Source organism: Aulonocara sp. 'chitande type north' Nkhata Bay, linkage group LG23, assembly GCF_057382095.1.
Source record: "Aulonocara sp. 'chitande type north' Nkhata Bay isolate Kocher_YH1m ecotype deep benthic linkage group LG23, A_spYH_male_GT1.1, whole genome shotgun sequence".
NCBI classification, from domain to species: Eukaryota; Metazoa; Chordata; class Actinopteri; order Cichliformes; family Cichlidae; genus Aulonocara; species Aulonocara sp. 'chitande type north' Nkhata Bay.
The window spans coordinates 2,890,457-2,916,723 of NC_141365.1; the positions used below are offsets into that span (position 1 = coordinate 2,890,457).

At 44.3% G+C, this 26,267-nt stretch overlaps 1 protein-coding gene across 1 annotated transcript in view; it reads right to left on the reverse strand.

Moving 5' to 3' along the window:
* Window positions 1-26,181, reverse strand: part of cers1 (ceramide synthase 1) — a 36,956-nt gene extending 10,775 nt beyond the window's left edge. Inside the window, exons 1-2 of the mRNA XM_086281635.1 lie at window positions 25,053-26,181; window positions 4,613-4,772 (exon numbers count right to left, since the gene is read on the reverse strand). Of these exons, the coding sequence (XP_086137761.1) occupies window positions 4,613-4,772; window positions 25,053-25,301 (409 nt within the window). The 5' untranslated portion in view covers window positions 25,302-26,181. The remainder of the gene's footprint in view (window positions 1-4,612; window positions 4,773-25,052) is intronic.
* Window positions 26,182-26,267: the final 86 nt, after the last annotated feature.

The following is a 26,267-nucleotide window of genomic DNA, read 5'->3' on the forward strand; positions in this document are numbered from 1 at the left end:
GTGACTGTAACTGTAACTGTAGCTGTAACTGTGACTGTGACTGTAGCTGTAACTGTGACTGTGACTGTAACTGTGACTGTAACTGTAGCTGTAACTGTGACTGTAGCTGTAACTGTGACTGTGACTGTAGCTGTAACTGTAGCTGTAACTGTGACTGTGACTGTAACTGTGACTGTAGCTGTAACTGTAACTGTAGCTGTAACTGTGACTGTAACTGTGACTGTAGCTGTAACTGTGACTGTAGCTGTAACTGTGACTGTGACTGTAACTGTAGCTGTAACTGTAACTGTGACTGTAACTCTAACTGTGACTGTAGCTGTAACTGTAACTGTGACTGTAGCTGTAACTGTGACTGTGACTGTAGCTGTGACTGTAACTGTAACTGTGACTGTAACTGTGACTGTGACTGTAGCTGTAACTGTAACTGTGACTGTAGCTGTAACTGTGACTGTAACTGTGACTGTGACTGTAGCTGTAACTGTGACTGTAACTGTGACTGTAACTGTGACTGTAACTCTAACTGTGATTGTAGCTGTAACTGTAACTGTAGCTGTAACTGTGACTGTAACTGTGACTGTAACTCTAACTGTGACTGTAGCTGTGACTGTAACTGTAACTGTGACTGTAACTGTAACTGTGACTGTAACTCTAACTGTGACTGTAGCTGTGACTGTAACTAACTGTGACTGTAGCTGTGACTGTAACTGTAACTGTGACTGTAGCTGTAACTGTGACTGTGACTGTAGCTGTAGCTGTAACTGTGACTGTAGCTGTAACTGTGACTGTAACTGTGACTGTGACTGTAGCTGTAGCTGTAACTGTGACTGTAGCTGTGACTGTAGCTGTGACTGTAGCTGTAGCTGTAACTGTGACTGTGACTGTAGCTGTGACTGTAGCTGTAGCTGTAACTGTGACTGTAGCTGTAACTGTAACTGTGACTGTAACTGTGACTGTGACTGTAGCTGTAACTGTGACTGTAACTGTGACTGTGACTGTAGCTGTAACTGTAACTGTGACTGTAGCTGTAACTGTGACTGTAACTGTGACTGTAACTGTAGCTGTAACTGTAGCTGTAACTGTAACTGTGACTGTAGCTGTAACTGTAACTGTGACTGTGACTGTAACCTTAACTGTGACTGTAGCTGTAACTGTGACTGTAGCTGTAACTGTGACTGTAACTGTGACTGTAGCTGTGACTGTAGCTGTGACTGTAGCTGTGACTGTAACTGTGACTGTAACTGTGACTGTGACTGTAACCTTAACTGTGACTGTAGCTGTAACTGTGACTGTCGCTGTGACTGTGACTGTAACTGTGACTGTAACTGTGACTGTAACCTTAACTGTGACTGTAGCTGTAACTGTAGCTGTGACTGTAACTGTGACTGTAACTGTGACTGTGACTGTAACCTTAACTGTGACTGTAGCTGTAACTGTAGCTGTGACTGTAACTGTGACTGTAACTGTGACTAATAACGGCTCTGACTGGGGGTCTCTGGAGTCCAAAGCCTTAGTAATGGCTTTGTAACTCTTTTCAGACTGATAGATGTCAATGACTCATGTTGACGTGTTGCTTTTTGAGCTCTTTTAGCTAAATTGACTCAGTCAGCAGGTTTTATTTAAGTGAGTTCTTGATTTATCAGGTCTGGCAGTGGCTAATGGTTCATTCACAGTTAATTCATGACTTAACAAAAGTGGCCAATTACTTTATTCAGGGTCAGGTAAGATTTTTTTCCCTTAATAAATGAAATCATCATTTAAAAATGTTTATCTTTGGCTAATATTTGATGCTCAACAACATTTAAGTGTGACACATATGCAAGAAACCCGCTGCAAATGGACAATAACTTCCAGGGGATACCAGAAGTGAAGGGTCAGCTGTGGTAGTCAGGATGGGAGGAAGCTGGAGCGATCGCGTTTATCCCCGAGAGCTTTACAGAGGGTTTTTAAAGTGCTGTGAGAAACGAGCTAAATGCATGTAGCCTGGCTTATATCACTGAAACCTATCGGATGTTGGACGGAAACTTTCTCCTCCTGTGTTTGAGTAAGGCTCGTCTCCAGTGATATGGGGTTACGTTGGGGCCTTGTGTAATGTTCATTGATTGGACCGTCCGTCATTAAACATTGAGAGGAGGGCCGCTAGCTGCATCACAACAGAGGAGCTGCCAAGGGGGAGGCATGGGAACTGGAGCCTTTTTTCCCCTCTACTGGGGACCAAAGCTTTTCTCATCTCTTTGGGGCAGCGATACACTCCTCCTCCTCAGTCCCGTCACTGCACTTTGATTTCGACTAATTTCCTAAATTCTCACAGTAGCTGTATCTCTCTTTCCCTTCCTCCCTCCATTAGTAACAGTCCAGCCTTGTAGAGGAATAAAGCTTCTGCACACATCTCAGGCTGACAGCTATTAAAAGCGAAGCAGCGATTAAACACGAACCTGGCGCCGTCAGCTAGCCTTTGTGAGCTCGGCGCAGGAGCCTTGACAACTCTGTGTCTGATAGAAGAGGCTGAGAGACTATGAAAGGCACCACTGAATTATATGTGAAATCCCCAGTGTGCATCTATCCTCTATTAGCAATGCAATGATGAGCACTACACAGGGTCTCAGCCGCGGCGCTGCTCTCCATGAAGTACAATTTGCCGCTGATTTATTGTAAACGGTGGGGCAGAACTCGGAAAACATGAATAAATTATTAATAGATAGCTTTATTTTAACAAATACTGGTCTGTATAAACAAGTAAATAAATATGCTTTTTGCATTGTATAAAAAAACTACAATAAATCCTAAAGAACCATAAAAGGTGACCAGTTAAAAGCTGCAAATATGCATAAACCAGAACCACATCCTGCATGCGCTGCTATGCGGCTCTTCCTCAACCTCCTCCGACCACAGGTACAACATGCCCAGGACCCACTACAGTTTGCATACAAGGCGGGTGTCGGAGTGGAGGATGCCATCCTGTACCTCCTACACAGAGCCCACTCACACCTGGATGGGGGAAAAGGCACGGTCAGGATCCTGTTTCTTGACTTTTCCAGTGCCTTTAATACCATCCGGCCCTGTATGCTTCAGGAAAAACTGAACAGGATGGAGGTGGACCCCTGCCTGGTGGCTTGGATCTCCGACTACCTCACCGACAGACCACAGTACGTCAGGCTGAAGGACATCACGTCGGACACTGTGGTCAGCAGCACAGGAGCACCACAGGGAACTGTGCTGTCCCCTCTTCTCTTCACCCTGTACACCTCTGACTTCTGCTACAACTCTGAATTATGCCACATTCAGAAGTTTGCAGACGACACAGCCATCATGGGGTGTATCTGGGATGATCAGGAAGAGGAGTACAGAAGTCTGGTGAGGAACTTTGTCGCATGGAGTCACACAAACCACCTGCAACTCAACACCTCAAAGACTAAGGAACTGGTTGTGGACTTCGGGAGGTCCAGAGAAGGTCCACTGCCGGTTCAGATAGAGGGGGAGGAGGTGGAGGTGGTCAACAAGTACAAGTACCTCGGGCTGTGGGTGGACAATAAACTGGACTGGTCATGCAACACAGAGCACCTGTATAAAAAAGCCCAAAGCCGACTGTACTTCCTCAGGAGGCTGAGGTCTTTTAACATCTGCAGGAAGCTCCTGAGGATGTTTTACCAGTCGGTGGTTGCTGGAGTACTTTTCTATGCTGTGGTGTGCTGGGGGAGCAGCACAGCAAAGAAGGACTCATGCAGGCTGGAGAAACTGATCAGGAAGGCTAGCTCTGTGGTCGGCATGAAGCTGGACACTCTGGTGACAGTGGCAGAGAAAAGGACATTAAAGAAACTGCTGGACATTATGAACAATGCTGGGCATCCTCTGCACACGGCCATAAACAACCAGAAGAGTCTGTTCAGTGACAGGTTGCTTCTCCCCAAGACAAGAACTAACAGACTTAAAAACTCCTTTGTCCCACACGCCATCAGACTGTTTAACTCCTCTCTGGAGGGGAGAGGGAGGGGAAACAGGAGGACAAAGGAGGGGGGACAACTAAGCTGTAGTGCCTCTTCACCTCACTGTACAATACCTTGTGCTTGTGCAATACTTTTTGTAAATAGTCAACAGTGCAATAGACTCAATACTTGAAATGTGCAATTCACTTGTATTTTTATTTTTATTCCTATTTATTCTATTTATCCCCTTCGTATATTTTATTTATATTGTCTCTGTATTTATATATATGTGTGTGTGTATAACTCTGTAACTTCTGTCGGTGCTGTGCTTTTTTGGAAATCGAATTTCCCAGAGGAACCCACCCGAGGGATTAATAAAGTTCTATCTTATCTTATCTTATCTTATCTTATCTTATCTTATCTTATAAATATCTGCCTATTTGAGGACTCAAGGTGGCATTTTACCCCCACAGTGTCTCCACAGGATTAGGCAGCGCTCCTGCTGTTTCATTAGATTAAAATGGCTTCAGCTTCTGAGCTGAGAGGTTCGGTATCTGTGTAAGTTAAAGTGCTGAGAGAATTGTGACTTAAAAATCGCCTGTTCGGGTTTTGTAGCATCCTGTATGATGAAGAGCTTAGGATTCAGTTAGCACAGGCTACAGAAGACACGTGATCAGTGTTGTGTATCGTACCGTAGAAGACAGAGGGCGGGTCATGGAAATAGGAGTAGGAGGTGAAGAAGAGCAGGTAGGTGCTGTAGGACCAGGACATGGTGTAGAAGACCAGCTTCCACGCGCTCTCTGGCATCTTGGCAGCATCTTTGGGCAGCAGCCTACACCACTGTCCGAGAGGCTGCAGAGAGAGCAGAGAGAGAGACGGTGAGAAAAAAACACCAGAGGAAGTCGAGCTGAGAATTAAATGAGCTGTTTCTAGACTTTTGGGTAGATCCTTGGAAACTGACGCTTTTTAAAAAATCTATTCTACATGCAGTGAGAGTCTGGGAAGGCAAACATGGCTGCTCGCTCTGCTCACGGTCGGCTGATACACGTTGAGGCTGCAGAGCTGAGGAAGTCGTTTAGTTGCCCATAATTCATTTTAGAGAATCGATCTTGTCTTGCGCTGCACTGCAAGTACTGAGAAAGATAATTAATAATTAATTTCAAATATTTTGCACAGAGTTGCAAGTTTATTGCCAGTAAGCTAAACAGTTCATGCATGAAGCTTCATGAAGCTTTGAGAGTTTTGCAGGTGCAGTGCTGTGCAAAAGTCTCGAGCTGTGAATAAGTAGTAGGTACAGCGATTTATTGAAATGTGCAATAGTATATGGAAATGCAGTATGCAAGGCAAAAATGCAATTTGCTTGAAAGCCAATATTTGGTGTGACCAGCTTTGTTCCTAACAGCGTCTGAAGTCTGTTAGGCATCTTCTCTGACCGGATGAGGCCAATCCATGACTGATCCTCTTCCACTGGTTGCTTTCGCTGCACTGGCAGCGTGTTTGGCATGACTGCAATGTTGACACTGAAGCTGCTGCCAGTCAGGTGGACCAAAATCTGATGGCACTTTTCTACGTCCATAATTTGGATCCCCAGCACCTCTTACTGAAATGTTTTACAGATGTGTGCATCTCTCCTCACCTCGTCCGTACATACTGATGATGATTTGAGCCGAAGAATCTCAAATTTGGTTTCATCACTCCATTATTATTATTTCCACTCATTTTCACTCCAGTTCTGCTGTAATCTGGCAAACCTCAGCCTTTTCTGCCTGTTTCCTTATCTTAAGAATGGCTTCTTGACAGCAACTATCCACTGACCGTGACCGACTGCATCAGGTCTTTGCTCCCCATTTCTAAAGGACACGACGTCCACAAACAGTTACCACAACTTTAAGGACACACTGCACATCATGCCATTTTTTTGAAAAAAAAAATACAAACACACAATTAGTTAGTTGTTAAGTTGTCTGTAAATAGTTTGGTTCCTTTTTTATGCTTGAATGGACGGCATGAAACGAACACAGCCAGTGCTAAATTTACTCACATTTGTATACAGTGTAATAAAACATCTGTTTAACTTCTGCACTTCAAAACTAGACTGAAAAGTAAAACCAGCATGTTGAGGATTCATTCCACTGCAGTTTACAGCCAGGCTATCATATGCTTGTTTAATTGTTCCTAATAATCTGGCAACTGAGTGCAGAATGAAACCAAAGTACAAACAACTGAACAGACACTAAAAAATGTGCAGGGGTCGAAATGCCCTTCGTTAAATAAGAGAGGTCAGCTGCACGGTTTGGAGAACAACGACGTCCTGCAGTCTGTGAAGCTCGCGAGCTTCAGCACGCCTCTGCAGACTACAGTAGCAGCACATGACCGCCAGTCCCCAGAAAAGTCTGCTAATGCTTTGCTTTCAAGCAGAAATAGAGGAAGTTGGTGAAGAGGCTCCTCATCAGACAAACACGTGTAGGCGGTACCTAACCGACCCACCCACTCACGTTGAGCCTGTGTTATCTTCTTGGTTGCCCTCCCCCAAACTCACTTCCACCACTTTGTGAGGCCTTTTGTTGTCGCGGCAGCAGAAACTCTTAAAAATGAGCATAATTGATTAATTTTGAATGAAAGGGAGGAATCACTTGTGACCGTCGAACTAATAGAGACGTGGACAAAGGCACAGCACGTAGGTGAAGTAGTGCACCAGGTAAATTAATCAGACAGGCAAGTGCTTAGTGTTGCACAGCTGCGCCAAGACAGGAAACCAGAGTCAGCTCACCGCCTCGTACACAAACGACACGCACACGCGCTGGAAAGCAATGAAACGGTAACAGGAGGCAGCAGAGTGAAAGCTGGCTGTGTCAGTGATACGCTGCATCTCAATCAGTTGTTACCGAGCTGCTGGTCTACGGCTCCGTGATCCTTTTACATACATGACAAATTAATGGAGCGAGCGTGGCTGCAGATTAGAAAGCGTTCTGGTTTCTGCTTTTCCTGCATGACGCTGCTGTTTCTAACTTTTACTCCCGTTTTTAGGTTTTTTATCCTTCTTCTCCTGCTTTTTTGTGTCTCTGCTGTTTTCTGGGTCTGACGTCTGTCTGCGTCACACGCACGAGTCAAAACAGGACGAGAAGCTGATGGAGCAACACAGATGTGAGATTATGTGTTACATGTTCAGAAGAACAGGCAGCACGCGGGGGGCGGGGCACACGATCCCCAGCCGGGGCTGCTGACTGGTTGAGACACGGTGCGTGCTGAGTAAGTCATGACACTGTCCACGTTCTTTTAAGTCTCCAGTACATCTCCATCAGCCCTCCCATCCGTCTCCTCCCCTCACCCCCAGCTCTCTCTCACTACCCTCGTCTCCCTCCTGCCTGCGACATTTATTTATAGAAGCCAGCTGTCAGCACACAGCCCCCCTCCCACACTCTTTTAACACACACCCCCCTCGATTCACTCAAAAAAATAAGCTTTCCCACGTTCACAGTGGCTGAAACACTCGAGTCTGCTACAGGCTGCAGCAAAAGCACCAGCTCATATCTCACTGGTTAGTCGCCCTCATTCCGGATCCATCTCCAAGTAAAGTTAAAAAATATGGATCCTATCTGTTATATTCACCTCTGGCTGTTTCTCCCAGACTTGTCTGTCACTACACTACATAAATATTAGGGGTGCAACGATACACAAAATTCACGGTTCGGTTCGATATTTTTTCAATACAAAAAAATGTTCATGCCTTTTTAATTTGTCATTTATTAAAATTATAAATATATATTTTAACTCAAAAGTACAGTTTTTAAATTTAACCCTAACCCTTGTGCGCGTTTTTTATTTTGACAGCGAATGCGCACCTGCGGACCACTTATGTGCAGCCCTGGTTATTTAGCTCGTCATATTGCAGCCACAGAAATTCTTTTGTCCATGAAACCATAAAGCTGCACTTTCTTTTTGCCTTATAGTCTCATTTGTCATAACTTCTCCGTTTTGTGGTAAGCTTTTCTTTGGCTGTCACTTCTTCACCCCGACCTGTCTTATTTGGCTCAGCAGAACTAAAATATATATACTGCTACTTTTACACACGGACTCACATAATCTCAGCGATTCTCTGCGCGATCAGCCTCTCACATGTTTAAGCTGCGGGAGATTTCACTTGTCATGTTTGCATAGTAAGCTAACGATTAATAAGACGATGTCAGAGGAATTGGTGCACAAATTATCATCACTCACAGATCAGTGCTGTCATTGCAAAGTGAAAGCAAAAAAACAAGCGCAAATTCAAAGGCGATTTCAATATGTCACATATTGACAGTGGCTCACCGATGCCAATGACATAATTACCCAGCTACATTTCTGAAAGAATGCAAAAGCATTGACATATATTTTTCCTACAATAGCCCGACGGGCAGGGAAGAGATAGATTTTGGTAGCCCGACTGAAAAAATCGCTAGCTCCGGGACGTCGGGCTAGCGATATTGCAAGCCCTGTATCTGATTGAGGAATCACTCATCTTTGGAAAAGAGAGTTTATTACAGAGAAATGTCTCTTTCCAAAATAAAAGCTATACTATCCGCTTCTTCTGGGCTATATTCTCAGCAGCATAAGGAGAATCATGTGCTGACAGCTGTCTAAATGACTCGGCTAAAGTTAGTAGCATGCTTGTTGTTTTTGTCTTTGCACTAGGATGATGTCGGCGTAAATGTGCAGTCATATTCGTTGTGTTCCCACTAGTGCTTTCAGGTTAATCTCGTTGAAATGACCTTAACGCCACAACACGGCAAATCTCCGTTAACGAGCTACCGCCGATCGCCCCGTGCATGGGGCTAGACGGCCAACACGTTAACGAGCTAACTGCGCTAACACACTAGTTCACACCAATGTAATTGAGCATTGCATGGCACATCCAACATACTGTTTTACTTTAGTCCATGACGCGCTTACCTTCAGGGTCATACCTCACATGAAAACCAAAATAATTCCAAACGCCAGATCTGAATGAGAGTGGGGGAGGTCCATCTTGCAAGGAGAGCTTAACTTCTGTCTCGCTAGCTTGCCCTGCGCTCTTCCTTCTGACTATGCTGTCTGTGTTGAGCGCTCAGTGGATCTGCGCTGGACAGTGCAGCCTAGGCGGAGTAGTCGAACACAGATTCACTGAGCGCTCAACACAGACAGCATAGTCAGAAGGAAAGTTGATAAAATAAATTACAAATGTTGTATTGTTCATACATATGCGTACCGAACCGAAAGCACTGTATCGAACGGTTCAATATCGATACGAATATCGTTGCACCCCTAATAAATATATACACACACATCACATGCATTACATGTGTTTTGAGTCATCTGCAGTATTTCTGTCACTGTGTTTCCACTGCAGCGACTCTGCACTGGGTTACACAACCAAAGGTCTGTCCCAGTCGTGTAGTGACAAACACTACCATGTGTTTCTGTGGACTGTACCAAAACTGTCTAACACGAGCATAGACTGTTTATGGAAGACAGACGTCTGGGTGTGAAGAGTAAACTATCGTAGAAGTGCTTCCCTGATTTATGGCCTCAGTTTATGGTTGAATCTGTCCTTTAAAACTGTATTAAATAAGACATCGTGGTCCTTTTTTAAAATTACAGTAACATGTAGCTAGCCAATGAGTGAAAAGTGTCCCACAGTTTGATGAGTAGAGTCCATCTTGTGTTTGGAGTCTATGGATTTGAGTACTTTTCATTCTTTCTGCTATTCTTGTTCAGGCTGAGAAGAGAAAAAACTGATAGCAGCCAAAACTATTTACAGAGGAAGTCTAAAAAAAGAGCTGAACGCTTTTAAACTTTTGACTTCTAATAGTTTGTTTACTCTGATCCAAATCATGCACGAGTTTGCACGACTTTTAGCTTTTTCGTCTGGTTTGGTTTCTGTTCACACAAAGAAATCTGCACTCGTAGCAACCCAAATGTGCTGCTACAAACCAAACATTCAGTCTGCTTATTGGCCAGATGTGTCTGCAGCGAGAGCAACAAAAGTAAATAAACGAAAGACAAATGTGGTCATCTGACCAAACATCGCCGCTCATCCAAATGAGTCCTCGGGTCATTTTACAGCTAGTTACTACAGCTTGTGTACTCTGCTGCATCCCAGAATGCAAAGCATAGCTAGAAGGTATTTCTCAGATATACAGATATTCACCTATATATATATTTGTGTATACAATATAATATCAACACATACAGCAGTGTACACATCACAGCTAATGCAGTGCAGAGTCAAGCTCTGCCTCCATAGTAGCTGATCTCCTACACCTGACATATATATATAGACAGAGAGAGAGAGAGAGAGCTCCTGTATGACTCAGGCTCTAACTCACAGTACAACAAATCGATGGTTGTTACTTTTTTATACCCTTTTGTGTATTGGTGCTCCTTACATCCTGAGTATTAAGTCCAATAATAAACCAAGTTGTTATATTTTTTGGTGACTGTGTATAATCCCTACAAGATTACAATGACAACCACAAAACATTGGCTTCTTTGTAGACGTGCAGGCAGGGATCTATTACTTTGGCCTTCCTGGTTTGTATTAGGTTTCAGTACTTGTTGTAACATGCACACAGCAAGGCAGCCCCCCTGTGCTGGCTATTTTTTGACAATGCCACTCTCAACAAAGTGATATGACCCAACAGCATCGAGTGGCTGTTAGCAGATTTATGACTGAGTCACTGGTGTTTTTGGGGAATACCAAAGATTCATTCTGGGAAAGGTGCGCTCTCTATACTCTGGTCTTCTGGCCTTCGAGTATCCCAAACCCCACAACATTTGTTTCAAATGCAGATTGTGAGATTATGTAACAGTCTGCCAACGGCTCCCTTCTTGTCTCGCTGCGTGCCACCCAGCCCACCATCTCTTTGGGTCCTCTCCGCCCACTCCATCCATCTACCCTTCGGTTTTCTGTGCCAGCCTACAGAGCGGGGGTATAGTGGGTCAAGGACACTGAGATAATCCGCTCGTCCTCTGTCGGATAAATGACAGGGCCTTGAGTTACACTCAGCTGGGACCTACGACCACAGCTCCCCCCCCCTCTTCCTCTCTCGCTCTGACAGACAGACTCTGGCTGAACTCGTTCTCTAGCCGGAGGCTTCATCTCTCTGTCCCCTTCTGTGGTTTCTCTCCCTGCCACAGAGAGAGGCCGGCCTTTAAAACAGAAGGAGAAAAGCGTATAGTGTACAAGTGTATATGGAGGAAGTGTGAGAGGGACTTGATGACAAATGGCTGGTTCCCATAGCAACCATGCAGGGATGCTGGCAAGGCCCTGCAGTGTGGCTTACGATCTCTTTCCATTATGCTTCCACTTCCTTATCGGTTTTCTCCCCACTCTTTCCCAGCTTAAGTGTAGCAGGACCCCCTTATTACCCTCTTCACTCTCCCTCCCCCTGCACTTCCTGGAAGCGAGTGATGAGAGAAGGTGAATGGACTGTGGCCTGTTGCATAAGGAGATAAACTGGGCCAGTGAGTCAGGATGCTGGCTCATGCGTGGCTCTGTTCAATAAGGGTTGCGCTCTCTCTCTAAACCTCTTTCATTCCTTTGCTTCAGCCTGGCTTCGATTCCTCTCAGCGAGTCTGACGTCACTGCGTCCGTCTCAGTGTCACCTTTAAACTGGATTCTGTAACACATTCCCTCTGTGCTCTTTACATCTTTTTTCCACACCGAGGCCAAATAGGATTTGCAAAGGCTAATCCAAGGGATGGCCAGATTTTTACACTATATATATATATGCGAGTAAAGACAGCCTGTTTATCTGTGATTAACCATTTACGCAACCCCATCTCGTAGAAGTTTCTCGTGCCGTTAAGTAGGTTAGAATCCACTGGCTTGACCTCAATGCGAAATTACCAAATATCCTTTTCATTACACTTCAAGCCCACCTCCTCACCTGATTCGGGTTATTTGGCTCTCTAAAGACAAAATCATCTCGCTCACTCCATCCATGTCATTGCTTGTTCCTAACAAGGTGAAGAGGGGACAGCTGTCAGTGGGGATAAAGATTATCGCCCAGAGAGACAGAAGGAGCTGGAAACACTCCACTTATTGCATTGTTTAGAAAGCCTGACCTGTATAGCTGATTTGATTAGTTAAGAACACTCTGCATGCTTACACTTCCTGTTCCTGTCTTTGATATTTGTGGTGAGTTGATCTTGCGCTCATCTTGTTTTCCATGGATGTAGAAAATCAAGCAACCACTGCTTGGAGTCCTTAAACTGGATCAGCTTAGATCAAAACACCATTTCATAAAGTTAGACGGACCTCACAGAGCTTCATTTTCTTGTTTTTCATACCATCTAAAAGTGACCACAGCAATAAGGACTTTACACATAACTGAAGTTTACACAGCGATGCAGTTATTCGATTATATCACGTAAAATCACAACAACAGCCACCTAAAGACACTTAACACTGTAAGGCAAAGAGAAGATTAATTAAAATAGTCCAGCCTAGAAGTAATGTAGCTAAATGTCTGCACTGAAGGACACGCAGTGTTGCTGGAGGCCACCGCAACACTAACCAGAGTAAGTATGTAGTTAGATACAATGTTTCTTTTTTTAGGGCGAATATAATAACGTCACAAAATGACAAGACGTCCAGGTCTTTATGTCTTTAAGACGCCTGTAGTTTAAATAATTGATTTCTATCTGGGCATCATCTGCATAGCAATGAAAATATATGTAGGGTTTTCTAATCATATTGCTTAAAGGAAGCATGTGTAATGTAAAACGTACTGGTCCCAGCACAGAACCCTGTGGAACTCCAGGACTCGCTTCCATATGTAAGGAAGGCTCCACACGTACAAGAACAAACTCTATCAGACAGATAAGATTCAAACCGTTTCAGTGAATTTCATGTCAACAGCGTATTCTAATCTCTAATCTAAGAGTCAAAGGAGCTTGCAAAGAAAAGCGTCTGGACTTCTTTAAGTTGCTTGAAGACGTTTCACCTCTCATCCGAGAAGCTTCTTCAGTTCTAAGGTCAAATGGTGGAGAGTCCCAGATATAAACCTAGTGGGAGTGACCCCCCACAGAGGGACAAAAGGACCCCCTGATGATCCTCTAATCGCCTGAGCCAAGGTGGGAAACTGGGCGTGGGTCCCAATCAGCCAGAGTTTCGGGTTTGTTCATTGTGAAACCTGGCCCCACAGAGGCGGGGGTTTACGACACCAACTCTCTGCCATCTATAATCCAGTTTTGAGATCCCTTCCCAGACGCCTTAACGCCCACTCACATCCTGGGCCATCTGACCTCAGGAATTCGCATGATAAGGTGGGGCCAGGTTTCACAATGAACACACCCGAAACTCTGGCTGATTGGGACCCACACCCAGTTTCCCACCTTGGCTCAGGTGATTAGAGGATCATCAGGGGGTCCTTTTGTCCCTCTGTGGGGGGTTACTCCCACTGGGTTTATATCTGGGACTCTCCACCATTTGACCTTAGAACTGAAGAAGCTTCTCGGATGAGAGGTGAAACGTCTTCAAGCAACTTAAAGAAGTCCAGACGCTTTTCTTTCCAAGCTCCTTTGACTACGATGACCTGGATGACTGAGAATCTTCACAGACTCTAATCTAAGATGCATCATGTACCCACTAACTTTACAATGTAACAAGTATTTGTAAGAAATATTGGACAAGCTCAGTGAATCAGTGGAGACTGTGTAGCAAATGTGACCCGTTTATATTATTAGCAGTCTCTATTGTTCTCATTAGAAGCTTCTGGGTAGTTCAAGAGTGGCTGGCCTTTAATGTGAAGCAGCAACAAAGGAAATACCAGTAATGTGAAAGTCGAGTCATATCAAAGATGTGTTGAAGTGTTGTGGGCCAACAAGGAGATAAAGACAAACACCACTAACGTCACTGATTTGTTTCTAGCACTGCACTGTTGGTGCATCTCACACTTCCTTCCTTCTCTCCTCCTATTCTCTACGGACAGCGACAGACGCGCCCTGACTCGTCTTCTAATCTCTCCAGTTGGTATGTTGTAGGCATGCATTCATATCCTGCCTACTCAGAGGTCTGCTGAGGCCGACGGCGAGCCGTGGATGCTGGGAAATGAGTCAACTGCTAATTTGTATGTGACTAAACAGAAAGAGATGGATTTCAGTTCTCTCTGAGCCTTGGATGAATCAGCTCACCACGGCATGAATGACTTTATGGAAAAAAACTGGATGATTAATCACAAAGGGAAGGAACATATGTGTCTTGATGCACACATGAACAATTCCCACTACGGCAGTCAGATGTTTTACAAACATACATTTGATTTGGTACTTTTATGCTGGTTTTCACACCTACACTACAGCCTATGGCCAGAAGCTTTTAACTGCTGTTTGCATACTGTAGAACACAAAACTTTCACTTTTTAATTTACAGAAAATCCTAAAGACCCGACTAAATAACTCAGAATTCAGCCCCATAAATGAAAGGTCAAATGTGGGCTTTGAAGGACACCAGAAATATTTTCCTGTTTCAAGGGAAACAACATATACTGTAATTCTAAATACATCTGTAGGAAGTGAGCCTAACAGGACCAAACAGCATCTGATGGGTTTTTAAACTTTCATGTGAAGGTTCCTAAACTGCTGAACATTTCAACTTGATTTGATTAAAGACACACGATTAGACAGGGCTCTGTCTAGTGAAACAACTAATTTGCATGCCAGAACGTGACTGGACGAGCGCTGATAACCCATCAGCATCTCCAGCTGAGCGAATGAACAGAAATCGTGACTGACAGCTGCAGAAGTGCATTAGTGTGGCATGGAAAAGCCATTTCTGAAGATTTGACTCTGCTGGCTTCAGTACGCCACAATCATGATTATTGTTTTTAGGTGCACTCAACACAGAAAAATGGAAACAACTTCAGGATGAACAGAATTTGACTGATTATCAACTTGATTTGGTTATTTAAACAAAGGTTTGCACGCCATACATACTATAAACGGCACAATAAAACATGAGGAACTCTCTGAATCTGTTCAGCGTGTTCTACCAGAGACTTCGGAGGCAAAAATAAACCTGTAGTTTCACTTCCTGCTGAGTAAATTTATTATTTCATTGACATAAGACATGGGTAAGGCAGGGTATGTGTTTTATATTCCAGCACATATTGTAATGTGTCAAACTTAACATGACATGGGGAGAGAAAAGGCAGCCGCTCCTATTAGGAGGAGGTGTAGCCTGTTAGTGGAGCCAATAAGCCGACGCTTGTTCTCAGATTAACTGACAAATGATCATTAACTTATCATTACATATGTGAAGCAGCATTATGTTTCCTAACTAACAGATTAGCAGCTATGCTGACTGAGACCTAACGTTCAACTGGAAGAGGACTGAACAGTTTCTTTTTTGTATTATACAGTTGTTATGTTTATATAACCAAGTTTTTACTCATTCGTTAGTCCTATTTTTACACCTGCCTCAGAAAAACAAAGCCGAGCAAGTGAAGTGTTTACGTCCTGCATGACACTGACCCTCATCTACCTGGTTCCTAATGACAAGTAGACAATTATATAACCGCTTCTGCAGTTTTGCACAATTAAGTATCGTTTCTAGTGTAGATGGAGCTGGTTCAAGTTTCATATTTGCTGTTTGCAATCAGACCAGCAGGTTTAAGCAGGTTACAGCAAAGTTTCTAAGCTGATATAGACCAGAGGACTGTGTCCATCCAACTGGTAAAAATGACAAAGCACTATGGATCTGTCCGATAGCAGGAACAACATGTAACACTGCTACCCAGAAATACAGTTTCATAAGTGTCATACAGTCTACTTCATTAGTTCTGTCACAGGCAACAGCAACATAAAGCCTGTGATGGTCACATGGTTATCATTTGTGTCTAATGATTTAATGCCATAGTATTATACTATATGTCTCTGTAATATGATTTATGGTAACAGTAGTGAAACCCACATTGTGACATTGTTCTATAAACTTTGACCTCCAGGCACTTTTCTCCTTTAGAAGTAACACAGGACAAGAATCTTCTGCAGAAGGACCAAAGAAAGCAACATACACACTCAAAGAGCTGAGATACTCCAACTAACAGCTAGAAGACATATGGCTGTCGTTCATAATGCAGTATGGACCATATTGTGACAGCACAAGGACTGTAATAGTAAAATGCATGTGTGCGTGTGTGTGTCTTCAATGGAATAATTTACTCTGATCAGACAAAGCTTTATTCAGAGGTTAAGTGAGCAACATTGATTATGTATCAGCAGCACACCCGGCTGGATTAAATATGTTCGATGGTAAGTAAACAGTTGATTCTTGCTGTGAACACTGACGGTTGTAGCCAGTGTGAAGTCCAATTACAGTCCTCGAGCTGAGCACACTTTGGTGTATGTATGAGTGTGAAACGACCTACTAATTTGTTAGTAACTGATGTAAATATTCTATTTAACCTGACCTGAAACTAATGATTGAGACCATAAAGCAATCAGGAACTCAAGGCTGTTGTCGTAAAGACTTTTATACGACGCTTTTAACTCATTAAAAAGAGAATCTAGGTTCAAAGGACTTAGCAGACATGGAAGTTATGTTGTTTTATATGGTTGTGAGCCCACTGGATACGAGCTTATTGGCGTCATGCAGCCATACAGGGGAACAAGTTTGATGCGTTGCAAATAGAAAGATGGGACTCTTTCCTGCGGTGCCAGGGGTCTTGCAGAGTCTTTGCCTCAGGTGGTTCTAGGTGGATGTGAACGTATCTGTCATGGTTCGTTACGTAGCTGCACTGCAGGTGGCGTTCGTTAGTGCATCACAGCAATTTACTCATGATGGTCTAAACCATCATTAAACAAATACAGAGGAAAGCTAACTGCTACAATGGAAAGGTCATATGGTGACTTACCATAACTTTACATTTGATGAACTTTTATAGTTTATTTATGCAGTCTGCATATTATAACCACTGATTGTTGTCACGTCTGAGACGTGTAAAATGATTCGCAGTGAAAGCAAGTGTGCAGCATAAAGATACCCAAGCTCAGCTGCTAACGTTTAGCCTAGCTCTGGTGCTAATCCCTCATGTAGCTGCTTTAATGTATCCAGGATGTAATGAAAAGAGTTGTTGTTTGCAAGCCACATATTGCAACCATGCAACTGACAAAAAGACACAAGTGCGTCAAAACCCCCAAAGGAAGAATCGCACCAGAGCGGTGTGGAAATCTAACTTCGTCCTTTTTATTTAAGATTAATTTATGATGCAAGCACCGTAAACATATCAAACAGCTTCTACACAAAGGCCAGGCGTATTAAAAATGAACAGAAGTCATTGAAAAAACCATTCTGAGAACACTTGGATGGAGTACTTCAAAGTGGCACCGAGATATTGAGAAAGATAAAGACACTATTAATTCTTATAGCTACCACAGAGAGACCTCATTACATAAATGATGGAGTTGAAATGAAATAACGACTTTAGTTGAATTGTTAGTTTGGACAGAACCTGTGATATGACTCCACTCACACCTGTGCAGACACCCACTTTAGCTTTCAAATGCTTCAGTAGTTAATAACGTTTTCTGTTGATAGTTTTCCATATTTATTTATTTTTTGTAATTTCCCACATTTTATAGTCACAGTAAATGATCGCAGCCAGAAAGAGCGGATCATCTGTGAATCAGAAGGCTGGTTGGAGCAAGTCCCCGCCTACTCTGGTCTTCCTTCTCTCACCCCAACCAATCGCAGCAGATGGCCCCGCCCCTCCCTGAACCTGGTTCTGCTGGAGGTTTCTTCCTGTTAAAAGGGAGTTTTTCCTTCCCACTGTCACCAGAGTGCTTGTTCATAGGGGGTCATATGATTGTTGGGTTTTTCTCTGTATGTATTATTGTAGGGTCTACCTTACAATATAAAGCGCCTTGAGGCGACTGTTGTTGTGATTTGGCGCTGTATCAATAAAACTGAATTGGATTGCATGTTGAAGTATGCTTGGGCACGATACTAAACGCATCATGGTCTTTTATTAGACTCTCGAGTAATGACAAATACACAACAGGTCTGTTCTAAACACAGATGTTCATATCAAACACGACCACAGTTTGTGCCCGGGATCACTAAGAGCTCAAAGCTCTTTAAATGGTTGGTTAGAAACTTTTTTTCTGCTCTTGGCTCTGTATGATGTTAAGGAAATTGAATATTCTTATATGGTCTTCTCAGGCCATCGCAGAAGCCCCACCCACCTGCTGCTCAAATATTCTATTTGCACGTGGCAGCCAATCAGAAGAAAATTGGCTTAATAGGAGCGCATGAACTGATGGGCTCCACTGAAGCCTCGCGAGAGATAAATAAGTCTTAATTTGAGCTGTAAGTCATTCGAAGGTTAGTCCAAGAATAAAACCATGCAGCCAAACTTTAGCATGATGGATCCACTTTAAAAAATATTATCACACACTAATGTTCATATTGTTTGTAATGCTACAATTTGTCTTGGAGAGGATGGTGAAGCGTGACATGCCGGTGTCTGCATGCTGTCTCTGACTCACTCACCTTGGCTATTCCTGTAAGAACAGCCTCTATAATCACTGCCAGATGTCAGTGAGAACCTATAAAGGTCCAGCTCTAAACTCCAGTTTTGCTATGTGTAGCTATAAAATCCAACAGCACACGGTGGGTGGTGAGACAGAGAAGAAGATATCCAAGGGCGAGTGCAACAGAGGGATGGAGAGGAAGAGATTTTGAAAGAGAGGATGACAAAGACTAAAGAAGGAAACTATTCTGGACGCATTTAGCACAGACTGTGTCTGTGTTTGTTTCCCACAGAGAGAGAGAGAGACTGGGGTAAAGAAACTGATCTAATTGCATCTCAAAACTGCTCCAAAGAATGCCTGGATCTTAGATTCCCCCTAACTACACTGAACAAATGAAGCACGCAAGTGCTGCAGAGATGGCTCTGAAAAACAATGCGTGCGAAGTGATGAGCAGACCGAATGAACTGGGGTTTCTCATGACTGCTGAGTCCTCAAGTGTCCTTGTTAGAGGAAGGACATCTGCCAAGTGTGAAAACTTGAGTGACAGCGTGTTATTGCACAGTGGCGGCCTGTCCACTGTGTCAGTCTGGAGGAAAACAAGGGGAAGAGAAAAAAGCTGGCCAGCGGCACGGCAACTCTGCTGCGGTCAAGGCCGCACGACACATGCCAGGCAACCGGAGGGAACGCCGTGACACTCACCAAACAGAGCTGATGCATGACCCCGCTCTGTAGCTGCTGGTGCACGCTGTTAAAAGCTGCACACGACTCCCAGTTTTATCTGCAAATCAAATGAACGATCTGCTGTGCTTTTCTGTCTGGAGTCACAGAGACTCACGGTCGCACTAAATCCTGGGATATGAAAGAGTCGTCTGCAAGATGATTCAGTAAATGTGAAGAAAGTCTGCAGAAATCTGAAGCCTGCTGGAGGTTAACATTAAGGACTCAATTAATGACAACTCATTAATAATCTATTTGACACTTATTTATATAATTCAGGCTATGAAATGTCAAACATGTGATGAATCTGTCTGCAGAAAAAGGCCAATTTTTGGGAAGTGGTGACCAGAGCGGTTTGCGCTGGTTTAATTTCAGAAACTCTGCTTCGGTTTCTGAAATGAAGTTAGCGTGGCACTGATGGATAGGCAGCGTGTGGGAGCTGTGTGGGAGTTCCAAATGATTTTAGTATCTTGACAAAAAACAAAACAAAAAAACACATATGCAGGTATACGAAACTCAGCAGGTGAAAACATCTAGAAAGCAAAGGAAATAAAATCTGCGCTAGTCGGCATGAAGCCGAGGGCACGCTAGGCTGAAACGGACCAGTGCGGGACCAAGTCTGCAAGTGCGTGAAGCCCATTATTAGCACATGAGCTATGAGCAGACATTCAACTATGTGTGAGCACTGTCAGGAACACGCTACGCTGGTATTATTCAGACTAAAATGTACATGTGCACGTATAACGTATAACATCCGTACTGATCCAGCGCAGTGACAAATGATGATTAATCGCAGCCATGCTCTGTGGAGAACACAGCGGGGATAGCCTGGCACTTTAATGCACCTGTAAGTGCTGTGTATTTATGATGTCTGACACACTGGAGCACACAGGAGAGAAAGATCGTGTGACAGGTGATGGAGGAGGTGCTGCCTGTCTAAATGCAAAGTGATGATATATTAGAGGGGAGGGGAGGGGAGGGGAGGGGAGGAGAGGAGAGGAGAGGAGAGGAGAGGAGAGGAGAGGAGAGGAGAGGAGAGGAGAGGAGAGGAGAGGAGAGGAAAACTTCTCGACAAATAATGATTGCTTGTAATCAGTGTCAAAATTACACACTTCCTACAAGTTTCACCTGAGTGGGCACTTTTGGCTGAATAGATATCGCTTCCCCTCAACCTCAAGTCCAGTTTCAGGTTTCTCACTGTGGCTCTAATGCAAAACAATGAGCAGAGGCTTAGTGGAAAGTGATCTGGGATCTGTGGTTGGGAACCTTGTCAAACCTCAGGCTGCTTTCACATTTAGAGCGGCCGAGGATGAGGAACCATTCAGCTCGATAACGGGAGACAACCTCTGCAACAAGGCTGAAGCTGGCAAGCTGTGTGTGTGTGTGTGTGTGTGTGTGTGTGTGTGTGTGTGTGTGTGTGTGTGTAAGACAAATGTTCCTGCTCCCAGTTTGACCACTGAGCACTTAGTACTACCACTTTTAAAACACAGACACTATGCAGCCTAATGCAGCATTTAGATGGTGAACAGCAGGTACATGTGCTTTTACAAACATGTGCGTGCGTGCGGGTGTGTACGCACATTTGTGTTAGCGATTGGCCGCTGCCTGCTGAGTCAGCAGGCTCGGCCCCAGCCATGACACCCTTCAGCTCACTTCCCCCTCTCCTTCCTTCCTTCCCCTGCCTCCTTCTTCATTAATTTCTTGATTATTGTTTTTATTATTATTCCCTCTAATCACCGCTTCTCTCTTCTGCTCACTCCTCTATCGCCCTTCCTCTCTCTCCTCACTGATTTCACACACCGGTCGTCATTCCTTTGCTGCCGGGAGTCGGGAGTCGGGAGTGGCCCGTTTTGAAATTGGACTTAATGACAGACAAAATGCATGCAAACATAAACAAATGTTTTTAAAGTCTTACGTTCTCATAAACACAAGCACACGCCCTGATAAGTTTAATGCACACTCTAACAACAAGCATCCGTGTAAACCACGTAAACACAGAACCAAAGATGTTTGTGCAAACAGGAAGCTGTCGTGTGTAATTATTCTGTGTCACATTTTCCTCAGAAGAAAAGTCTTCCAGCACTTGCAGGTCTCATGCACCTTTGAAATGGTGTTGTGGTGCTAATGATGCGCTACAGCATCTTGTGCAACAGCAGACCTCAAGTGCCTTATAAACAAGTTGTATTTAACCTAATAAGGTGCTGCTGTGCCTCAGACACCAAACCGAATGTGAAACATTCTGAAAAACACTCGACCACACATGCGCTTCGGTGCCACCCCCACTGCGCTCGGCTAACCCTCCCCAAGGGCTCGGTGACGTGAAGTGATAGTAGCGTGTGTGCAGGCTGCTTTGGTATCTTTCTGGTTCACACAAACACCAAACGCAACACCGTAGGATTGTTGCCAGGTTTGCAACCTTGACCTAATTTCCTTGCTTTTGAGGCACAAAGTTCACGCACCATAAAAAGATATGCGCTTGTCCGCGTGCCTGAATAGCCGCTGCATCTAAATGTCTCCGGACTGCCAGGTTGTGAATATAAAGCCTCCCAGAAAGCGTGATGCCTCTTTTTAACTTTGAATGTGTCTCTGTGCTTCTATCAGTCATCCAAGTGGAACAAGGTTCGGCTTTTGTTACAAGGCAAGCTGGCCAAACACCAATCAAAATCCAGTATTCTGCTCTGCTTTCATAATTGGGATTTCCACAGTGAAAAAATGCAAACCCCGGTAACTGTAGACTTGTAAAGTGGGTCAACTTTCATTCTTCAAAAGGGACTGGGAGCGCTGTAAGTAACAAAACAGGAAACTAATTATTTTTATCCGTCAAAGCATCATCTACAGGTGTTAATGTTAGAGGCGAAAGCAGGGCTGCAATTAACCATGATTTACTTTGCAAAGATAAAACAGCCATTAAAATGTCCTTGAGTACCAGGCGATACCTTTAAATGTCCACGAAACAAAATATTAGTTGATGCAATGTAAAAGCAACAAGATCACAAAATCTTCCACTGAAAACAATTCAGTCAATTCTGTTCTTTCATGTGAAGCCTTTGTGTTGAATTGTGTTGCATGTCAATGCTCCTCTGCTGGTAATAAGGGACACAACGTGTGACAGGAAAATATCCCCCACAATTACACCACCACTCGCAGCACCGCTCTGCTGCATACTTTGGTCTTAATGAGTGGTTATATCAGTCACTTGCCTTCCTATCAGCTCGAAGCAGTCTCACCACCCTCTGACCTCTGACCTCTGATCACATCAGCAACAACCTTAAAGTCTCTTAAATCACAATTCTTCCTCTTTCTGATGCTCAGCACGTCATCTTTACCATGTTCACTCAGTTGTTGCCACGGGAATATTTGCAGTACCTAATTTATTTCTTATTTATTTATTTTATTTAGAAAGAGGGGCAATACATATTAATTAAGATTTTAACAAATGTAAATATGCCAGATTACAGCCTTGGGCTAACTTCCATCCGCAGACCTTCTGGCAGGTTGGTGTTAAACACAAGACGAAAACAGTGATCACATCATATTAGAAGAAACAATGACAAGAAGAGTGGATAACAGAGGACAGTATAGATGACAATAACGGAAACACGTCAATTATATTGCAAACCCCAGTATTGCACATGCCCCGACTGCCCTGATGTTGCACTGACCAGTTACACTAATAGTTGTTTCCCTTTTTGTAATACACTAACTCTTTTTAGTGTACGCACTCCCTGATATGACAGAGCATCTGTGAAAAGGTGCTCCGTCTGAATGCCAGTTCAGTCACCTCTAACAGTGGCTCCAGTCAGGCGGGACCCGGCAACACTGCTGGACTTTTGTTTAATAAAATCACTCATTGGTGGAGGCGCCGGACCATGTAGACCTTTGTATATTAGACAGGCAGATTTAAACAATTAGAAATTAGTAAAATGTAGAAACTTTTAATTTAAATTTGACAATGGTGATATGAAAAAGGTTTCTTATCTAATATCTTCATTGCTCTTTTGTAGCGTTTGATTGGCCCAATAGCAGCAAAGCTGGTATGAAATACAGTATTCGATATGAGCCAGTATCACAGAGTGCAGGAATGTAAGCGCTGCTGTCTGGTAATGATGTGCGGATATGTCTACAGTTCTGTATATTAACATTTACATGTAGCTTTGGCACTGTTCATTTGTGTGACTTTATTCCTTGCAGATATAAAATTTAATCGATCAGAAAAGCACCAGGAAACATCTAACATCTGTGCTAGTATCTGATGCACGTAGGGTCTCATCAGCTCTGAAGTTAATGACGTGTGTTTATGTATAACAGTTTAGCCACTTTACTCCAAATCAGAAACCACAGCAACAGCACAGAGTGAGTAACTATGAACAGGTCGAGGTTAAATGCTCTGTCGTTTACTTCAAATCCAAGTTCAGGAGAGGGAGGCTTGTTCCCATTCTGCTAAGAAAGACATCGCACAAGGACGTCGGGCTCCTCTGGCAGCCAGCTGAGCTTTTCTGATGAGTAGCAGTCACATGGCTGAACGAACACTGAGCCCATCCTCTTCATCCCTGATAAGAACTCGAAAAGTGAACTGAGCTTTGACTCAGCATCTACAGCCCCCCCCCACCCTCCCACCCCATTATGTAGCACATATGTTTCATTGAGTCAAACATACATACGCTGACACACATGCATAATGTAAAAATGAAAACAGGCCTCCTTCTTTACATTCACAGGCAGCATCTGGCTCTGCACACAGTGCTTTCAGCTCCTGTGTGCAACTCTGGCCGAATCATCCTCATCACAACATCTATGTGTGTAGACACCCCGCCCCCACCACCGGGCAGATTAACTGGCCAGAGACCACATGCCCAGTCTGTGGTCAGAGAGCCCCTCCCTGGCAACGCCGGCCGGATGGAAATGCTCAGGCCTCAGATGAGTAAAAGAATAGTCTGAGTATGTGACCAGCAGGAGACACGCAGAGGTAAAACACATGCTGCCAGGCTGCTCTCAGAGACACTCTGTGCACATGGTTACACACATTAAAAAAATCACCATTTCTACTCTATGAAAGCAGATTGGTGTGTGTGTGTGTGTGTGTGTGTGTGTGTGTGTGTGTGTGTGTGTGTGTGTGTGTGTGATAAAGAAAGAAGCGAGGGGAGGCGCAGGCAGGAAATCCGCATCACTTGCTAATAATATGGTTAGTTGCCCTTAAAACACAACAGTTGTAATCTGTGACTAATTACCAGAAACACGACGAGTCAAGATTTACATAATAATAATAATAATAACCGTGATGATGATGATGAAGGATAAAAGGAAGAGAATGGATGGATGGATAACAATAATAATAAACTTGCAGAAACAAGGCGTGCAGCATTAATAAAATACTCCAAAATAAAGTGAAACTAGAATAATTTTTCTAACAAGCATCCATTGGACCTGTTCACCCAGCACGTGTAGATAAGGCTATCTAACACGCACACATTTCTTCCCCTGGGAGTCCCCCTGTCTTCCTCTGCACACAGCGTGCACATTCAGAGCGTGCGCTGTGAAGCTGTGCGGCAGCTACCGTGTGCATCTGCGAGAGCATACGGACAGTTTCGTCCCCTACTTGAACGGCACTAAAATGAGAACCTGCGGTACGGGAAGCTGCGCGCGCCGCTGCAGCTGTGTTTGTGGTAGCCTGAGAGTCAGGTTAATATTTTCTGACACTGTGGTTAGGCTATCTGAGAAGGATTTAAGGTGCCCCTTCCTCTAACTTGTTCCTTTGTATTAAACCTGCAACAGGTTCCAGACAGTTCTTCTTAAACTCCCACCTGCCTGCACAGAGCATCGTGCGCCTCCCGTTATAACTACTGACAGATGGGAGGCCACACTTGTTTCAATTAGAAGAAAGAATCCCTAAGCCGAGCGTATTAGGGACTGCATGGCACCCACCTTAAACAGACTTTCTGTCAGTCCCCTCCTGACCTTCGTCCACAAATAGGCGCAAAAGAAAAACAGGGCGATTTCGGTCCAGGTAATGTAAGCGTTATCCAGGAAAGTCCGTTTGCTGAGCTCCAGACCGCAGCTGCTACAGTCTCTCCATGCGTCCAGCATGACGATGGCGGATCTGGTGATGAACTCTATGTAGCCCGGCATGGGCTCCACTTCAACCGCCCCGGCGCTCCCGGCAAGACTATCCATTGTGGTGAGGCGCAAAAACCAGCACGCAAGAAAAATATGGGCAAAGACACCAGCGAGCAGTGCGGTCCAGACGCGGCGACTGACTGGTTCAACAGCTTGCTAGCTGTGCTTAAAAAAAGAAGCCAGAGCAAGCCTCTCTAACCAGCTTAACCTCTTCAGTAGCCTAATTCTTTGTTTTCCAAATTAAGACCGGGGCCCATTCTTTTGCGTCCAGGACAGTTTATGAATGATACAGGGCCCCCGCCAGGTATGAGAGCAGACACGGCGGACTGCGCGGCTGGATTCGAGAATCACGCAGAAAAATTACGAAGCCAGTACAGACAATTAATGTGAGCCATCAGCGGCAGTCTGGAGGAGGTTTCTTCTGTTAATCATTCCGCTACGCACTCAGCTCATCTGCGCCCCGGTTAGCCGCCTAGCTAAATGAAATCGCAGCGCACACCGCAGTGAATGGAGCAGCATTGGCAGGGGCTTCCAAGCTAGCTAGCGACTTGAATGAATTAGCATTTATCGCCTTTGAGCGCACAAACACAGAGGGAGGGGGGTGAAAAAAGAGGTCCAAAGCTCCTGTCGCTTCTCCGGTGATGGTGGCAAACCCTGCTGCGCTGTCACACGCGCGCTCTCATCGGGGTCCGTTATTCGCCTTATATAACGTCTCCTGAGTTTAACCTGCAGCTTCCCGTCACACGGCCGAGTCTCAGACGAACACAAGTTACTCCAGCTTCAGAAAACGGATGAATGAGGATGTTCTCATCCCACCAGGAGCCCCGTCGCCTCCTCTTATTCTCCTCCTCCTCGTCTGGCTACTAAACGTGTCCGAGGGTTTGACGAGCCGCGCTCACTGGTGCGTTCAAAGACGCACAGACAACCCAGCTACGCTTAAAAGAAACCGGGTAAAATAAATAAATGGAAGAAAAATAGAAAGGGGGGGGGGGGGGGGGGAAAGCAGAGGGGCTGTGACGTAAT